We start from the raw sequence: 18,061 nt of genomic DNA, 5'->3' as shown, positions 1-18,061 counted from the left end.
TTACTTCGTATAAATGCCTATTATTTGTCATTAGTAATATATTTCTTGTTCTATCTAGGTCCCCACAAATCAAAAGGGGAAGTTGTGTGAATTATGCAAATTAAGTCCCCACAAATCAAATAGGAGGTTGTGTGAATTATGCAAATTAGGTCCCCACAAATCTAATGGGAGGTTGTGTGAATTATGCAAATATTATGCAAAGTTGGTCCCTATAAGACATGTCAACTCGATTTTTCAAAAGTCCCCATAACGCATGGTCAAATCATTACTTCATCAATTCAGATATCTGAAGGCGTGTATAAGTTATCAAAGCTATGGTAAGTATCCCTAATTTTTTTCATACCTCTAGAACCTTTAGAAAGGGTGGTCCCCACAAGTGATGATCATAAAGTTGGTCCCCATTCAGCATGGAAACCAGTATGTGTGTGTGTGTGTGTGTGTGTGTGTGTGTGTGTGTGTGTGTGTGTGTGTGTGCACGTGTGTGTGCGCGCGTGTGTTTTCAGCTTTCTCATCCCTATGAGGGAGCAAAACTCAATCTGATACAAGAGGTTTCACTAGCACACCAGAAAGAGCTCTTAATGATCATTGATTCACCAAGACAGATTCAGGAACAACAATGCTTCACTATAGCACAGTCAATGTCTGTATTCCCGATATCAAAGCATATCAGCTGACTGCAAGACAAAAAGTTCCTTTCATCCGGATTCAAACCACCAGCTTCAAACAACCGGCACAAAAACACAGCAGCAGAAAGGAAGCCTGAGCGCTCTCTGATAAGTGTCAGTTAGGAGAGTGACACATCAGTAATTATCTGTTCATACAGATGTGGATTCTAACTTATGCGGACGCAAAACATAGGGAGACTGGGGCTAGTTGTCACATCGGCTACATCTAAGGGGAAAGTTGTCACATGCGCTTTTATATGCAGTTTTGTTGGCCAATGGTTTGATATTTTAATGAATTGTTTTGCATTTCATAAATGTATAGTTTCATTTCGCATTTGATATGCAAGAACAATAGTGTGACAACATGCCCCACTATAGAGTTCAATTAACTATATCTTTTTATTCTTTAGCAATAGCAGTGGAAATATGCTATATGTTTTGTATACCTTTATTCCGACTAATTTATATTGACGTTCACTGGAATAAATGTGACAACTAGCCCCGACTCCCCAATAGCTTCAGGCATCTTCATATCAGTCATGCCTGTTGCTGTTCGCCTCAGATCCAAGGCCATTTAGAACAAATGTATCATTTAACAAACACTTTTATCCAAAGTGACACTTATTACAGGCACAATCCAACAAGTTTCAAACCTACAATCTTTTGCGTTACACAACTATGGAAGAAAATCATGCTTTGGTAAATTATAATTATAATAAAATTATGTCATGATTAAAAAAAAAAGTCAACCCATACACTAAAAGATTGAGGCCAAAACTCAATTTTACGTTGACTTGATGCATTGAATATGCGAACTGCATGTCTTTTAACCTTGGCACTTTAGTTGAACCAACTGAAAATTTCCAATGCAGCAAGTTAACAAAATTGAGTTTTTGACCTCAAATATTTTACAGTGTACTATCATTTGACATAAGTCATAATTATAAAATAAAGTGAAAATTAGGAAATAAAGTCATTATGACAACAAAAGTCGAGTTTCTATGACATACATAATGACTTATAATTAACTTTTCATCTGAATCAACTGCTGTCAATTTTAATTTTGTATGACTTAGTATGTCATCGTTTTGACTTTTTATCCTACTTTTTATCCCATAATTATGGCTGTGTCTGATTATGATTTCCCAAAGCATGAGTTTATTTTTCTTATGTGGCATTAATGGGCATCCATACACAACAATGCACACATCTTTCTCACCTCTTTGACTTTTTCCCTCCGCTTGAGCGTCTCGGAATCAGATGGGTTTCCCTGGTCCTTCCCCAAAGCTGGTTTCAGCAGGCACTTTTTAAACGTCTCGTGGCTGAAAGTGGTGCCGTGTTGGGCGTTAAGAGCGGCCGAGGTGACCCGCTCGTCCCTGGCCGGCGGTTCGTGCGCCCTCGCCGGACTCCACTCGTCCTGCGCTCTACTCCCAACAGATCTCTCCACAGTTCTCGCTCCATGGGTGACCGAGGGCTTGCGGCTCACTTTAGGTTTGACATTCGCCTCAACCCCTTTTAACCCCGTCCGCTGATGCTCTTGATCCACGGGCACCTTTTTGGAAAGCTCATTGTCGGAGCCCACGGTCACCGCGGGACTCTCGTTCTTGGAGAGGAAGATGCGCTTCAGACGCACGGAGTCGGGTAGAAAGAAAAGAGCCCCGAAGCACAGAGTTACCAACCCTGACAGGAACAGCAGAAAGACGAATTTCTGAGACAGACGAAGCCCCATGCCCGATGCTGAGACACCGGGTAACTTTCGGAGAACCATTTAAACTCTCAACTTTCGCGTCACGCACGATTATACAGTGAGAGACACACAATGTGCGATCAAAACTTCTCTTGTCTCGTGGTTAGAAAGCGCAAGCAACACGGATGTTGTGCAAACTGAACTCTCTCCTAGTCAAAGTGCCTAAATCTTTCTGAATCAATCGATTTAAGAGACCACAGGTGGCGTCAGCACATTTGCGCACAGCCAGAGCGTCATTGAGCATCACTGCTGCTTCCTTAAGTTTCAGTTTTAATCTCATCTGAGAGACCAAATTGAGACTTTTAAGGTTTTAAAGCAACAAAATGTTACGCACATCCAAAATAACTGCTTTCAAAGATGATGACGCTCAAGGAGATGAAATTGAAGTAGAATACGCCTATAATAATATCTACAGCCAAAAGTCATTACATTAACACATGATAAAACGTGCCTGCAAACACACTGCTTTATGGAAATGACAATGGTACTCAACTAGTAGGCGAAAGTAGGCGTTTATAAACCTCAATGCAAACCTAAAGTTAAAGCAGCATTTAAGTAGTCAATAATGACATGCACAGCCAACATGCATCAATGCCTTATATTAAAAGGAGAGCAAAGTGCCTGCAAACACACCAAAGATGATCACCTATGAGACCTATAAAGGTTAAGCAGCATTTAAATTGCCTAAAATGTCATGCACACCCAGCATTTATCTGAACGTCTTTATCAAAACACACGCGAATTCCCTACAAACACACAGCTTTCTGACAAAACGCACTTTTAGAAAGTGAAAGCATCGTATTAAATGCCCTGTATTAAAAGGCAAGCATCAACGTGCTTCCACACAACTGCTTTCTAATGATGCTGATGATGATGAAGACTCGTGGCCAAACAGCGCAACACTGAAGTTTAGTGACTGAAATAAAACGCATCTCAGCTGACAACCCCCAAAATTGCAACCTCATAGGTTAGCCTACTTCACAATATCTATGTGCGTTTGGCACAGTGCACACCACTCCATCAAGAGCTGCAGAAATACATCCAAAGATCAAGTCAAAAGAGTCCGTGAACCGACGAGACTGAAATTCGGTCCAAGTGTTTCTAAAAACTGTAGCTTTATGCGCCGTGCACGCGCTCAACTCTTCTGTGCTCCGAAAGTCTACGTCCAATGCACGAAGAAGGATGTTTGAGCTGATAAAGCGTGATCGGCAGATGGATGGGTCATTCTTCGGAAATGTAATCTAATGAAAGCACGCTGTATCTTCCCATTACTGCGCGTTCTCTTCCGCGCTCGCCTGGTTTATCACCAGAGAAGGACGGAAGAAAACGCACGCCGATGAACGCGGGTCGCTGCGGGATATTCTCTCTGTAGACGCGTTGAAATGAAGCCGTTGTGATCCGCACAGAAGCTGAAACAGAGCTCGGTGAGTCTCGGAGATCTGGGCGGTCTGCCGCAAACGCGTCTGATCAGCAGCAGCGGTGAGCGCGAGCGAGTCATTACCGGCGCCGCGCGAGAGCGCGCAACCGCGGGCTCATACATCCATCGTGTGGCGGGTGTGGGTATCGTTTTTGAAGAACCTGGTTTCCAACCTGTGAAAAAAAATGCATTTGTATTTACAGTGGGAAATCTGAGTTTGTTTTCATTTTCAGTTCATTTTGGCGATTTGGCCCAAGTGGTGCTCACTGTAGGGTCAATGACGTCCAGCTCCTCCTCTCTGGACGTCTAATGGGAGGAGGAATAGAGTTATGGGAGCTTCACCCATTAGGCCCAATTTACATTCAGAGAGGGGGAGCTGGACGCGCGCTTTTTAACAAATAAAGGTTCTTTATTGGCATTGGTTCCATGAAGAACCTTTAACGTTCATAGAACCTTTCCATTGCACTAAAAATAATGCTTTAGATTATTAAAATGGTTCTGTTTAATAAAAAAAGGGATAGTTCACCCAAAAATGAAAATCCAGTCATAATTTACTCACCCTCATGTTATTCCAAACCTGCATGCATTTCTTTTTTCTGTTGAACACAAAATCATATATTTTGAAGAATGTCAAAATATCTTCATACATTTTTTATTTTATTTAAGAAACAAAGTAACCATACTCCATACTATGGAAGTCAATGGAGTCCATCAACTGTTTGGTTACCGACATTCTTCAAAATATCTTCTTTTTTACAAAGTCAAAGTAAGTGATTTCAACCATTTTGTATAGGTTCTAACTAACTTTAGTTTGTAACTATCATAAAAATAGTTTACAACATTGTCAGTGGAAGATTTTAAAACTATAATCTTGGAAAATATAAATCATTTTGGTCAATCGACCTTCTTCAGGCTTACTTTAATCTTAAAAGTATAAAGAAAACAATGTTTGAATGGAGTAATGCAGCATATTCTGCTTATTCTTAGCCTGTAATAAATTCACTATTAGAAGAAAAGGTTCCATATAGACCTCTAGGGTTCTTGACTCAATTTTAAAGAAGACTTTATGCCAAAAGGTTTTCTGTATAAGGAGAAATTATTCAATAATAGGCTACTTTCATGTTTAATGGGTTATTTAAAAATTTTCTAGTGATAAAATGTGCTGTTTAATTAAAAATAATGTGACTGACCCTGGATCACAAAACCAGTCATAAGTCGCACAGGTATATTTGTGGAAATAGCCAACATTACATTGTACGGGTCAAAATGATCCATTTTTCTTTTATGCCAAAAGTCATTAGGATATTAAGTAAAGATCATGTTCCATGAAGATATTTAGTAAATTTCCTACTGTAAATATATAAAACGTATTTTTGTGAGTGAATGCAGCACAATCATGAACATAAATGGACAACTTTAAAGGAGATTTTCTCAATGTTTCGATTTTTTTGCACCCTAAGATTCCAGATTTTCAATAGTTGTAACTCGGACAAATATTGTCATATCCTAACAGACCATATACCAATGGAAAGCTTATTTATCAGCTTTCAGATGATGTATACATCTCAATTTCAAAAAATGTATCCATGTGAATAATGAATTAAAAAATGAAAAGGTTATGTATGAAGCGCCAGCCAAAATCCTTTAAGATTAAATAACCTCGTCTTCTAAGAGTGTTGCATTGCTGATATTCTCCTTTGTTGTGAGTGAGAGAATGGTTAATCACACCACTGGCACTTTGTCTAGATTTAACTTGGTTTAGCAAAAACAAAATGATTCACAAGTTTAAAGCGAATAAGCAACACCAAAACCAAGGCAGCAATCAATACAGAAATTCAACAGATTTTCCAATTAAACTGGACGGAGACAGAGGACAGTTTTCCTGGAACATAACAAGACGAATGGTCCTGATTAATCCGGCGTTGATCATTAAGAAAAAACAACCAACCACAGCAGAAACTAAGTTAGTTAAACAAAGGTCAGGAAAAAATATAGTGCAATCGGCTGCAGAAAATTTCCATTCAGTGTTGATTGTTTTCGGTCTCACGGGACGGCTGTTTACTGGACATTCCTAATGGGAAATGTACTCTTATTCCCAACACAGGATGTTTAATTCAGAGAGCAGACGCTGTGTAAATGACCTGCAAAACCTCACAACAATAAAATAATGCTTTGATTGTTCATATTTTGGAGACAGTATCTTCACATTCTCATATGCACAAGCTTTTGAGACTTTACATATCAAAGTGTTTAGCAGATAGTGATTCTGCATAGAGAAAAAAATAGCAATGCTCCCTATTCAATGTTAAAGTGTGTGAATAAGTTAAACATTTAAAGTCACTGCATGTGATTCCTCCTCATTTTCACCAGAGTGTAAGATGACAATAAACCACTGATATTAAAAGTGTCTAGCCAGAAAGTTTCCCTCTGGGCATGAATTTGGAAAATGTTTCCCAAATGCTCAATAAGCATAAAATACTCACTCTATGCAAGACTTTAATTTTAGGCTTATTGGCGCAGATGCAACTGTCTGATTCATCATTTGAATATTTCAAAGAAAGACACTAATCTCAGCACTCAAGAACAATCTGGGGCAAATAAGCATATCGTGATGCAAATAGGCCACATTAATCTCACCAACCACATCAAAATTGACTCTGCTCCTCTAAAGCAGTGAGTCAGAGCAATTTAACAGCATCCAAACAAGAATAAATGAACTCTAATGTGGCCAGAAGTGCTGCTGTGGGGTCTAGACTGAAAAACATCAGGATGATAAATGTTAAAGAGAGACAGTGGCAGTCTGATGTATTTTAGTGTCACTGTCCTTAATCAAAAGAATATGAAATGATAAAACAGAGCGATAAGCAGAATCAGAAACCCAGGTTTCTTTGAGATTAGTTATATATAAAAAATTATATCTAACATAAAATTAGCCTAACATGAATTTTAGGTAGTTGTAAACACATCAAATATATGTACAGCCTATATGAACTAATAATAATGTTCATTAATATATTTTCATTTAATTTTGGTTAAAATTATTGTAATTTTGTAATTTTAATCATTTTAATATTTTTTTTTTAAAAAATGTCTGTATTGTTATTAACTTTTCGTTTTTGTTAGGCTTATAGGCTATTTTTTCTAGTTAGTTTAGTACTTCAAAAACAAAAATCTTGCCAAATGGAAACTTGCTGAAATAATGACAATGGCTTTTGTTTTAGTTAATGTTAAACCCTGAGGGAAAGTAAGTAAATAATCTCATTTACGTTTTATTTTTTGTGCAACTTGTAGTGTTGACTGCTGTTTATCAAGCTCAACAAAGTTTTATACTGTAAGAAAAATAACCGAATATTTTAATAACTGAATGAGCTTAATTTAGACTAAATCTGAATTTTGATGTTTATCTAGTCTTTATTGGTAGGATATAATACATCAAGGTATAAAACTGCATTTAAAAAAACATGGTTGCAAACTAATAAAATAAAGAAATGAATAAAAGGAAATATATCTCATAAAATGAAGTTTGACCCTTTGAAGCTGATGATATGCATTTCTTAAATGTTAAACGCCTCATCAGTTGTTAAAATCATCTTGATCAATCATTTTGTAACGAGTTTCAGACCTGTGTTGGACTCCATCTGTAGAAAGAGCCATTTATATTTATGAAACCGCAGCGGCCTCTGCTGGTCGTGTCGTGCATCTCAGTGTATCAAATTAAGGCTCAAACAGCATGTGACAAAAGAAGTATGTCCGAATTCACAGTATTCATAAAACAGTCGGCAAAAGTACCCGGATGACCTAATACTTCCTTTGAGATTCTGAAGTGAGCATACGATTGACACTTCACTATCCCATGAGGCCACGGGAGAGGATTTATGAATGACAGTGAAGCGACGCAACTGAAGCTGATAGCTTCTCAAAGCGCTGTACACAAGATAAACAATAAGTGAAACAATGAATATAATAATAAAAAACTCAAATCAGCAAGCATACACTAGTCTAAAAAAAAGTGTGTTGATTCATAAGAAAATAATTTGATCTTTAAAAATCCCAAAAGTCTGAGTTTCCCTAAGTTCAAGAGGAAGAGAGTTCCAAAGAACAGGAGCATAAGAAGAAAAAGCCCTGGCTGTCACCCATAGATTTTAAGTGGGTTTGAGGAACAGACAACAGGTTAGATTGTGAAGAGTGCAGTCTACGATTTGAGTAGAAAGGAGTGAGTAACTCTGGCCATGTATCATCATTTTAAAATCAACACAGAACCTGACCGGGAGACAGTGCAAGGACTAGGAGTGATATGATTGCATGCCCAGGATCCGGGCAAGTTTTGTACATGTTGAAACTTGTATGTAGATTTAGATAGGCCTACTCCGGCTAAAAGGGCATTACAGTAGGCAATCCGAGAGACAACCAAAATTTAGGATAGGACGCAATCTCGTTATATTTCTGAGGTGAAAAAAAAAAAAAAGTTTAATAGTGTTCTGTATATAAGGATCAAATTTGACTGGCATCAAAGATTACTCCAAAGTTGCTCAAATTTCTTGGATTCTCAAAACTGTACCATCAGCAGAAAAGTAGGTATAGGGGGAACCAAGTAACATAACTTCAGTTTTACTACTATTCAAACTTCAAAAAAATTGTTATTCATCCATATCTTGATCTCAGAAACACAAGCAGAAAGCAAGCAAACATCCAGATTTTCACCAGGGTTAGAGTATATAGAGTATCGTCAGTGTAAAAGTGATAATGAAGGCCGAGCGATCGCAACAGATGCCCGAGTGGTGACGAATAGATATTAAAGAGGAACGGACCTAAAACTGAACCCTGGGGAACACCAGTGAAAACAGAGCTAATCTCAGACCTGAAACCACCCAAGGCAATGAACTGGGAACGGTCAGCAAAATAGGATTTAAACCAGTTTAAAGCTGTCCCCGAAACACCAAAGCACTTTCTTGGTAAGTAAAAGATATGACCAACAGTATTGAAAGCTTCTCTGAGATCAAGAAGGATGAGAATGGAAATAGTGGCAGAATCAGACGCCATCAACATGTCATTGTCATCCCTGACCAGAGATGTTTCAGTACTGTGAAATTTACGAATACCAGACTGAAGGGGTTTGAAGACATAACCAAGTGAGAAGCAACAATGAGTTTAAGTACTTTTGCAAAAAACAGAAGATTTGAAATGGGGTGGAAATTGTTAAAGTCGTCCAGGGCAGCATTTTCTTTTCTTGACACAGGATTTTTAAATGCTGTTGGAACAACCCCAAACTGCAGTGATTCGTTTATTATACTGAGGACAGTAGGGCAAAATAACATCAAAGCGAGATATAAATAGACGAATGGGATCGTGAAATAAATTTACAGAAAAAAACTGGCATCTGTGGTTACCAGAAATTTACCGTAAAAAATACGGTAGCAACATTTTAGGTTTTACAGACTTAGCTTAAAATTTACAGTAATAAACCGTATTTCATTATCTGATATAATGATAATTTTCCGACCTATTGAAGTATTAAAATCTGTTTTGTACCATTGTAATACACTGACAACCAATAATCACATCAGTAATGAGTCACATGATCAATCAAAGCTCATCACAAGCAGTTCTTCCACAAGAAAGTTAATATTAATATATATAGAAGCTGCACAGACTCATTCACACAAACATTAAACACCATCATGATAACACGAAATTTTAAAAATACAATAAACATTAATTTAACAACATTAAATGTAACATAAAACCCTAATGTACATAACTGATTAGAAAAAAGCAAAGAAAACTATGAAGAAACATAGTTATTTCAACAAAAATACATCAAATGTGAAGTGTCACGCAGGGAATTGTGGGAATGTCAATTTACGGTTTTTCACTGTAAATTATACAACTTGTTTGTTTTCACTTCCAAAAACTGTAAATTTAATGGTATTTTACAGTAAAATTACATTAAATGTACCATTAGATCTACCACAGTTATTTACTGTATAAGGAAATTTTCTGTTAACCAATTAACAGTTTTTCACTGTAGCATTTTTACAGTCTTTTACTGTTAAAATCACGATAAGCAAATGAGTCTAAATTAGTATCAAATTATTTATTTAACTGAATTTGAATAAGTATTTGGGTTGCACTTTATTTTACAGTACGTGCACTTACATGGACTTACAGTATATGGTAACTATTGTAGTACTTCGGAATTACAGTCATACTACAGAACATACTTTTTAGCAATCGCGAAGTAATTAAGCTACTTATTCAAAATAAGTTACTCTAGACTAGAGAGTATACAATTTCGGACGCAGCATTCAAATGAAAGAGAAAACTGATGCTTTTTAACAAATTAAAACTTTATTTGTGTATCTTTGATGACCATAAATGTTCCCAGAATGCAAGAGCAAAACTCTGAAGCTGTATAGGCGACTAGACAAATACAGTGAATCCTTGTAGTGTACACTCTTGGCTTTGACATTTGCAGATGATATCTCAAATCTTATATTGTGATATAGTTTTTCTTGTATTTAAAATAAACATTTTGTTGCAAATACATGATGATGCACTTTATCAAACGACAATGAATTACATTAATAGATTATACGACAGCAGATTAATAACATACAGACAAACGCAGCTGATGTTAAAGAACTGGTGACATTTTGACCACATCACACTGAAAAAAAAATGATTCGTTGAATTTAATCCATTTTTTTATCGTAAGTGGTTGCACACAATTGATTTTAGCTACATTTAAACAAATGCATTAAGTTGAACTAAAATTGATTAAGTTCAACTTACTCAATGTGCAGAAAATCATCATTCCTATGAGTTAACCTGGATTAAAATCCATATAAAACCAGCAATCAACACATTTTAATATTACATGACCTTTACACCACACAGAGAGGTATAGCCTATACGTTTACCGTAGTAAGTTATTAAATGAATGGCTTAATTATTGCTGTAATCATGTTTGAAAGGTTCTTTTCATGATAAAGTGCTTCAAACGGCCTCTTTTAGATTTAATGAAGAAAGACTGTAGGCTACATCTGCGTTTAGAAACAGAAGACTATGAAGTTATGAAGATGAAAGCTCACGATTATATCAAGATCTTCCCAGCACAAATGAACAGATGTTCATATTTGGTGTCTTTTGGTAAAATAAATAACAGCACATAATTCATGCACATTTCAGTAAATGTTTTTTATAAAGTCATTTCATTTAGAGTTTAAGAACAGTAAGCATGTTACAGTCCTTCAGTCAAATATTCATGAGGATCGATACAACAACCTCAAGAATAAACCCTGAAACAGAAGCAAAAGATGAAGATTACTGTCATTTCATCGCCACCAAACGAAATGAGATAGGACCTTGACTGGTCATTAAAATCATGTGAAAGTGGCTTCATGTGTGATGATCAGAGATGGACAGGTTTCTTCAGTCTTTTTACATTAGTTAGTCCGCATTCGAGTCGTTTCCTGGAGTCACAAATAACATTAAAGTGAGCGCAGGACATTAAAGTGTCTGGAGTCAAGCGATAAGCATCAGTGAAGAGACAAAAGCCCACGAATGATCAAACCACCTGAACGCAGAAATAAGCTTTTATGATTACAAATCATAAAATCATCTGAATCTGCATGATCACACGAACATGCAGCAGTTTAAAGTTGCACAAAAAAAAGACAAAATAATGTAAATCCACATGTGCTTCATGATAAAACCGTAATAAACTGATAACAGAAGGCAGAATTATGCAAAGCAAAAGTAAACCATAGTGAACCGAACATCATATAAAAAGGCTTTATGGTGAATACACAGAATACCATTAAAACAAACCCATCATTGGCATTCAGCTTCATGTCAAAGACAATTAGGTTTAAACAAATTTTCACTCAAAAATGTAAATTACAGCATTATTTAATCACCCTCATGTTGTTCAAACAGGGTTGAGCCAAAAACATTAAAAAAGTTTCTTAAAATAAACATTTTCTTTTTCATTTCAGCAATATAACTTGATGCACTAAAATAACTAAAACTAAAATAGAAATTAATAAAAACTATAAAGACAAAAAAAAAAAAAAGTAAAAATTACAATAAAATTACTAAAACTTGAAAACGGTCAAGTAAAAACTTATTTAAAATATTAACTATAATAAAACTTAAACTAATAATTCAATTACTATTGTATAAACAAAAACATGCTCCCCTGGAAAATAAAAGCATGCAGCTTTAAACAAAATAAGGTTGAGTAAATAATGACAGAATTTTCATTCCCCCTCTCCTCTTTACTGGAGCTGGTCATTGGTGTGAATACTGCAGTCCACGCTGTACATCAAGCCCGGGAACGCCGTCCTCCGTTCGCATGCGAAACATTCGTGAAGCTCAACAGAGCAGGCGAGACGTAAACCACACACACACCTTTCAGACAAGTGCATGAAACTGAAGAAAGGCAGAAGAGAGGACAGCCTCTCCATTCAAAGGCAAAACAAGCTCACACTATAATTGGCCGGTTAGCATTGTAATTCTTCAAAGCAGAATATAGACATCAATGAACCTTTAGAGTTCACATAAAATATATAGATATGATTTCACCACATCTAGATTAAAATAAGGCTAATCTACTATTTGTGCATGCAAAAGTGTCTCTGAATTTGATATATTATTTATTCTTTTTGAAATATGCAATGCACCTTCAGAGCCGGATCTGCTCCGGTTGCGGAGGAGAATCAAAGGAGTGTTTTCATTCTGGTCGTGCAAAAGATTTTAAAGGGAATAATTCAACATCCAGGTTTTAGAAGAGCCCAGACTCGGTGCAGTTCTTTCAGGAAACAATCTCACTGCAACACGAATCAGCATTAACCACCGGCAGGAGTGTGTGTGTGTGTGTGTGTGTGTGTGTGTGTGTGTGTGTGTGTGTGTGTGTGTGTGTGTGTGTGTGTGTGTGTGTGTGTGAAGGCTGAGCTATGGGGGAAGAGTTTCGGGAAAGTGTCCTACTAATTCACACAAACATTAGAAATCCATTTTCATTTACGCAGCTTTTTGGTAAATCATAAATAATTATGACTAACTATATGAATAATGAAATTAAAAAAATGTGAAATTCTGACAAAAGTCATAATTACAATATAAAAAGACGCATTTATGACATACAATCAACTTTTTATGTCATTTTTTTAACTCAGTTTTGACTCGATCTCACAATTATGATTTAATACGTCATTACTTTGATTATTTTTTGTTCATTTCCACTTTATATCATAATTATGACCATCTCATAATTTAAACTTTTTATCTCACTATTGTGACTTAATACTTTGACCTTTTGTTGTAATTTTGCTTTATCTCATAATTATGACTTTATCTCCTAATTTTGACTCACAATTATGACTTAATTTTTTTACCTTTTGTTGTAATTTCCACTATCACATAATTATGACTTTTTATATCATAATGTTGACACAATTATGGCTTAGTTCGTCATAACTTTTTGACATTTTCCACTTTTTATATAAATTCTGGCCTAGTGTCGTAATTTGATCTTTTTTATCTCATAATTATGAGTTAGTGTGTCAGTTTTGACTTTTTGACAATTTTTACTTTTTATGTCATAATTATGACTTTTTATCTCATAATTTAGATTTTTTGTGTCCACTTTTATCTCAAACTTATGACTTAGTATGTCATAATTTCTACTTTTTAATTTCATAATTAAGAGTTGTATTCTCAATTTCTGAACACTTGGAATATGTTTGTACTTTTTTTGGAGATCGACAGACGAGGTCACTATAAACTTTGATGTAAATTATGTAACTTTGATGACATAATCGTGTCACTTTTGCAAAAACTCTTCCTTTAAATCAAGGTTTGTGAATACGATGCTCCAGATCTTTCTCAGAGCGGTCATGACCGGTCACCAAAGCGCTTTGAGTGCATTTAAAGGAAATAAGATTATTCAATTAAAATTATCTTTGTTATTAATAAAGTATAAGCAACGAAAACAAAACAGGGTACATGATCACAACCAATCAATTTGGTCATGCAACTTTTTGGTGTAAAATCAAGTCTTTACAAATGCAAATCTCCACGAGTCTCTAGTTGGTTCTCAGGTTTGTTATGCAAATAAAGCGTGACTTCATTGGTCTTCACGTGTGGTTAGCGCGTCGACAAAATAATTAGCCAGAGTAAATATGCACCATCTGACTGATAAATATAAGAAAGTTTCATATTATTGCTCCTGATAAATGAGTCAAATTCCTCGAGAGGTGAAACAACTAGTGATAAAGCCAATTTATGTGAACGAACACAAAACATAACGAACAAGAAAACGCACCAATGCTCTGAAAACAACAACAGAAGCGTTTTACCTGAATATAGAGTGAGACTGAACAGTGCGAGCGTTTGGTAATGCATAGATCTGTTCCCTCGAGCAGAATAGAATAATTCCACAGTCAATGCCACATTTACTTGCTGACACGAGTTCAAACCAGGCGTGATGTGACCAGCAATAATAAGCCATGTGTGCATGGACCAATGAGATTTCACTGTTCTGTCATTTATCGCTAGTTGGGATTAAAACATTTGAATCGCATCATGCCTGGTGAGAACAGAGTTAAGGCCCATTCACACCAACAACAATTACAGTAACGATAACTATAACTGTACGCTGCACGAGCTCACAGCGGCAGACTATTAGCATGTTAGCCAGGGCTAAACGAGAGTCAAAATCGACATTGAAACGCAAAACTCGCCTGTTGCCCGGTGACTTTATGAATTTTGACAATGCGTGGTTGTGAGAATGTTATATGGCTTAGTGCGATCATCAAACCGCTACAGTTGTGATTATATAATGTATAGTCTGGCATGTTTCAGAGTAAAACTCAGTTCATGTTCAGTTTCGATTCAGTGTAAATGCTACTCTGCATGCGCTCTGTGTGTGTTTGAGACGCTTATAATCTACATTTGGGAACGCAACGTGCGCCAACCATCTTCCCGAATAGTTTATAAATCTGTTGTTGTCAAGTTTTCCACCAAAATAAAAGTTCAATTAGTTTAATGTTTGAAAGCAAAGAAATTAAGGCAACCATAAATATTAGTACTGTAATTTTACAGTAAAATAAAATAAAAATAACAATTATTATTGTTGTTAATAATAACAATTCCAAATATTATATAACATGTTTTATTAAAATGCAATATATTATTATTATTAAATACTCTCTTTACATTTTACAATACGTATTATAGTATGTAAAAATTTAATAAAATATCTTTTTTTTATTATAATAATAATTGCGCACACAATAACGTTCTGTCGTCTATAGTCTGCAACTATAAACACTCGAGCTCTTTAAAGTCTGGTGGATTCTGATTGGCTAACTGGTCAATGTTTTAATCGTTCATTAAAATCGTTCTGAAAGTGATTCTACCGATGCCGTTATTGTTATCTCTGTTGTGTGGACTCTGCTATCCTTTCAAATTTAGAAAGATTTTTAAAACCATATCTTTAATGTTTTCGTAATATCGTTTTAAATATCGTGCTTGGTGTGAACAAGCCTTTGGGATTAAAATAAAAAGAACAATGACAAGCGAAAAAAATAAATGGCTATTTTCGATCGCTCCCTTTCATTTTCTTTATTTTGGTTCATCAACAGTTTGGTTTTCCTGACGTTTCTTCTCTCTTTCTATGGAATATAAATCTGTCCTCCATGTTCCAGCAGATCCAGTTCTGCTCTCTCAGGGGAGGAAGGGTTCGTCCTCGTCTTCCTCATCGCCGGCGGGCCCCGGATCGCTCAGACAGCGCATGAGTCGCTGCGGCTCCTTATCATCATCCTCGTACGCCATTTTGTCCTTCCTCTCCTTCGCAGGAGAGGGTGCTTTCATCACCAGGCCGCCCTCCTCCTTGCTCTCCTTCGGCTGGCTTGCTTTGCTGCCGAACTCGTCCCGCATGATGCCGCCCTCCGGGGTCTGCGGTGAGGCCAGGTCCACTTTAATGGTGGGGATGCTCTCTGTGCCAGCCTTGATGCCCCACGCTTGAGGGTCTGTTTCAGAGAAGAGGGAAATCTATCACACTAAACCTCTTTCTTAATCAGTATTTTACTCCAGTGTTCTAACAAACTGAAATAAAAAAGATAAATAAAAGTAGATTTAAAAATATACAAAACATAACAAAAGTACTCAAATTTAAACGTAAAAATATATAAATATATTAACAACATTAAAATCAAAAACCTAAATCAAAATATATTTATAAAATACACTATTATAGTATATAAATAATAGTAAAATAGCACTGTTTTACTTAAAGATAAATTAACTTAAAAAGCAAAAAGTATAATTAATTATAGAATTGGCTATGGATTATAAATATTTCTTGAGGTTTTTTTTTTTCCATGTTGGAAGCAAAAATCTAATAAAATTTTATAAGGTTTATGTTTAAAAAAAAAAAAAAAATCCCAATATTTATCAATTAACAATCTAAATTATAGTCTAATTTTACTAAATTTTGCTTAATTAATTGCATTAAAGTATTATTACTGGAAAATAAGACAAATACTGATTAAAAATTATTTGTTAGTGGAAACAGTTAACTTTTGCAATTTACTAATAAAAATAAATAAATTACTGTAATAAGGGATTCAAGATGGTTCTCTGATTACTGCAATATGCTTCATTTCTTGATTCTATCCATTGTTACTATAGCTTATGCCAAAGTACTATAGTTATTTTTTACTACTGTAAACCATAGTAATTCGCTATAGTATCTCCTTCAAATAGTGTATGAAGCTTTCAGATTATTTTTACAATGTTGTTTGATTTCATTTATGATGATGACAATGGTGGTTAATATCAATTTACCACAATTGTATTGTAATAATAACTTGGTAGATGTTTGTAAGGAATATGGTTTGATTGTGTTGAACATCGAGAGTTATGCATATGATTAAATCTGCTGAATCAATATAGGGGGCGCTGTGCAACAACTGAAACCTGAGTGATCAACCGCACATTCACTGAGAGGAAAGACCTGGCGCTGAAGAGACAGATTTCAGCGACACAACAGGATCCTAAAGTCATATATCTGTGGTCCAGCAGAGAAACCGTGTGCTCACCTGAAGCCAGTCGAGCTCGAGTAATGGTCGGGGAATCCGGAGGCGGAGCAGGAACAGTGAGGTGATTGTTCATCAGTGATATCTGAAAGAAACAGTCTATTATGATTAATAAAGCACATTCCAGCTATCAGTGGCCTTTATGTGTAAGTGAGATGAGTTTTGGTGGCCAGTATCTTATATACTGCCAATATACATATATAATAGAGTATAACAATTAATTGAGATGCACAAAATTGCTGAAATTAAACGAATGAATAAGGCCGTTGGAAACGACACAACTTATCTAATCAGCTAATATTGATAATTTTTTTCATATCCAGTGATGAATCAATCAATCGTTAACGTCAAACCTTCTTTTCCAGCTCTATCATCTTCTTGCGTTTGATGAGGTCGTTCCAACCGTCCTCGAACGGATCAGCCACCAGTGTGTGTCTGTTGTACGAGCGCAGCTGAAAAAGCAGAGGACAATCTAGCTTGATCTGAATGACTCTCACGAGTGAATGAAACCGAAAGAAGCCTGGTTTGAGAGTGTGAAGTGAAGTGCTGACTCACTCTCTGGCGGGTCTTCTGCAGGTTTGTGCGCAGGATCTTCCGGATCTCTTCCTCACGGGACTTGGAGAGCTGCGGCAGAGCTCGGTCATGAGGAGTCTTCTTAGGCTGGATGTTCCTGGAAAACAGTGAAAAACTCATTATCCTAGAATAAAAATCAGACCCATACATTCTATAAACATTCCATGCACTCCTTATGTTCTATTTACAGTAGTGGCCAAAAGTGAAATCTGGCCTAGGGAAATAGACATCTTCACCCTTTATTTGAATATTATTAAAGATTTTGTAAGCATATTGACTTAAGCATATTGTAAGCATGTGAATAATTGCTTGGAGGCAATTGTTTTATTTGTGATAACGCAATTACAGTATCATTTTTGGTTATATGGTTATATCATTTTTGGCCAGGCTGTCATACAAAAAAATGATGAACACATGAAAAAAAAAAAGAAAAAAAAAGAATGAATATCACAGTAGCAACTGATTATGTTGTATGCTTTTTGTTTTTGCATAGTAAAATAAAACCTGTAGTTTGCCTTTTGTTTTTTTTTTGTTTTTTGCCAAATAATTTTGTCAGCTA

The 18,061-nt window shown here is 35.8% G+C and overlaps 2 protein-coding genes and 1 long non-coding RNA gene across 4 annotated transcripts in view; 1 reads left to right on the top strand and 2 right to left on the bottom strand.

The window, feature by feature from the left end:
• The window catches only part of LOC307172345 (mannosyl-oligosaccharide 1,2-alpha-mannosidase IA), a 223,088-nt gene extending 219,199 nt beyond the window's left edge, over positions 1–3,889 (bottom strand). The window contains exon 1 of one of the 2 annotated variants that reach the window (XM_079894656.1): positions 1,885–3,889. In XM_079894656.1, the coding sequence (XP_079750782.1) occupies positions 1,885–2,433 (549 nt within the window). In that variant the 5' untranslated portion in view covers positions 2,434–3,889. The remainder of the gene's footprint in view (positions 1–1,884) is intronic. The other variant, XM_079894657.1, reaches the window with a different exon arrangement.
• Positions 3,890–10,169: 6,280 nt separating this feature from the next.
• On the top strand, positions 10,170–14,686 carry LOC307172376. The gene is made up of 2 exons (XR_013823704.1): positions 10,170–12,724; positions 12,779–14,686. It is a non-coding gene; the product is annotated as an uncharacterized lncRNA (long non-coding RNA).
• A 421-nt stretch (positions 14,687–15,107) lies between these two features.
• slc9a1a (solute carrier family 9 member A1a) overlaps positions 15,108–18,061 on the bottom strand; it is a 45,826-nt gene continuing 42,872 nt past the window's right edge. The window contains exons 9-12 of the mRNA XM_079894654.1: positions 17,485–17,599; positions 17,283–17,381; positions 16,933–17,014; positions 15,108–15,861 (exon numbers count right to left, since the gene is read on the bottom strand). Coding sequence (XP_079750780.1) covers positions 15,557–15,861; positions 16,933–17,014; positions 17,283–17,381; positions 17,485–17,599 — 601 coding nt within the window. The 3' untranslated portion in view covers positions 15,108–15,556. The remainder of the gene's footprint in view (positions 15,862–16,932; positions 17,015–17,282; positions 17,382–17,484; positions 17,600–18,061) is intronic.

This window comes from Squalius cephalus (genome assembly GCF_949319135.1).
Source record: "Squalius cephalus genome assembly, chromosome: 15".
Taxonomy (NCBI): domain Eukaryota; kingdom Metazoa; phylum Chordata; class Actinopteri; order Cypriniformes; family Leuciscidae; genus Squalius; species Squalius cephalus.
This window is presented reverse-complemented; position numbering and strand designations above follow the sequence as displayed.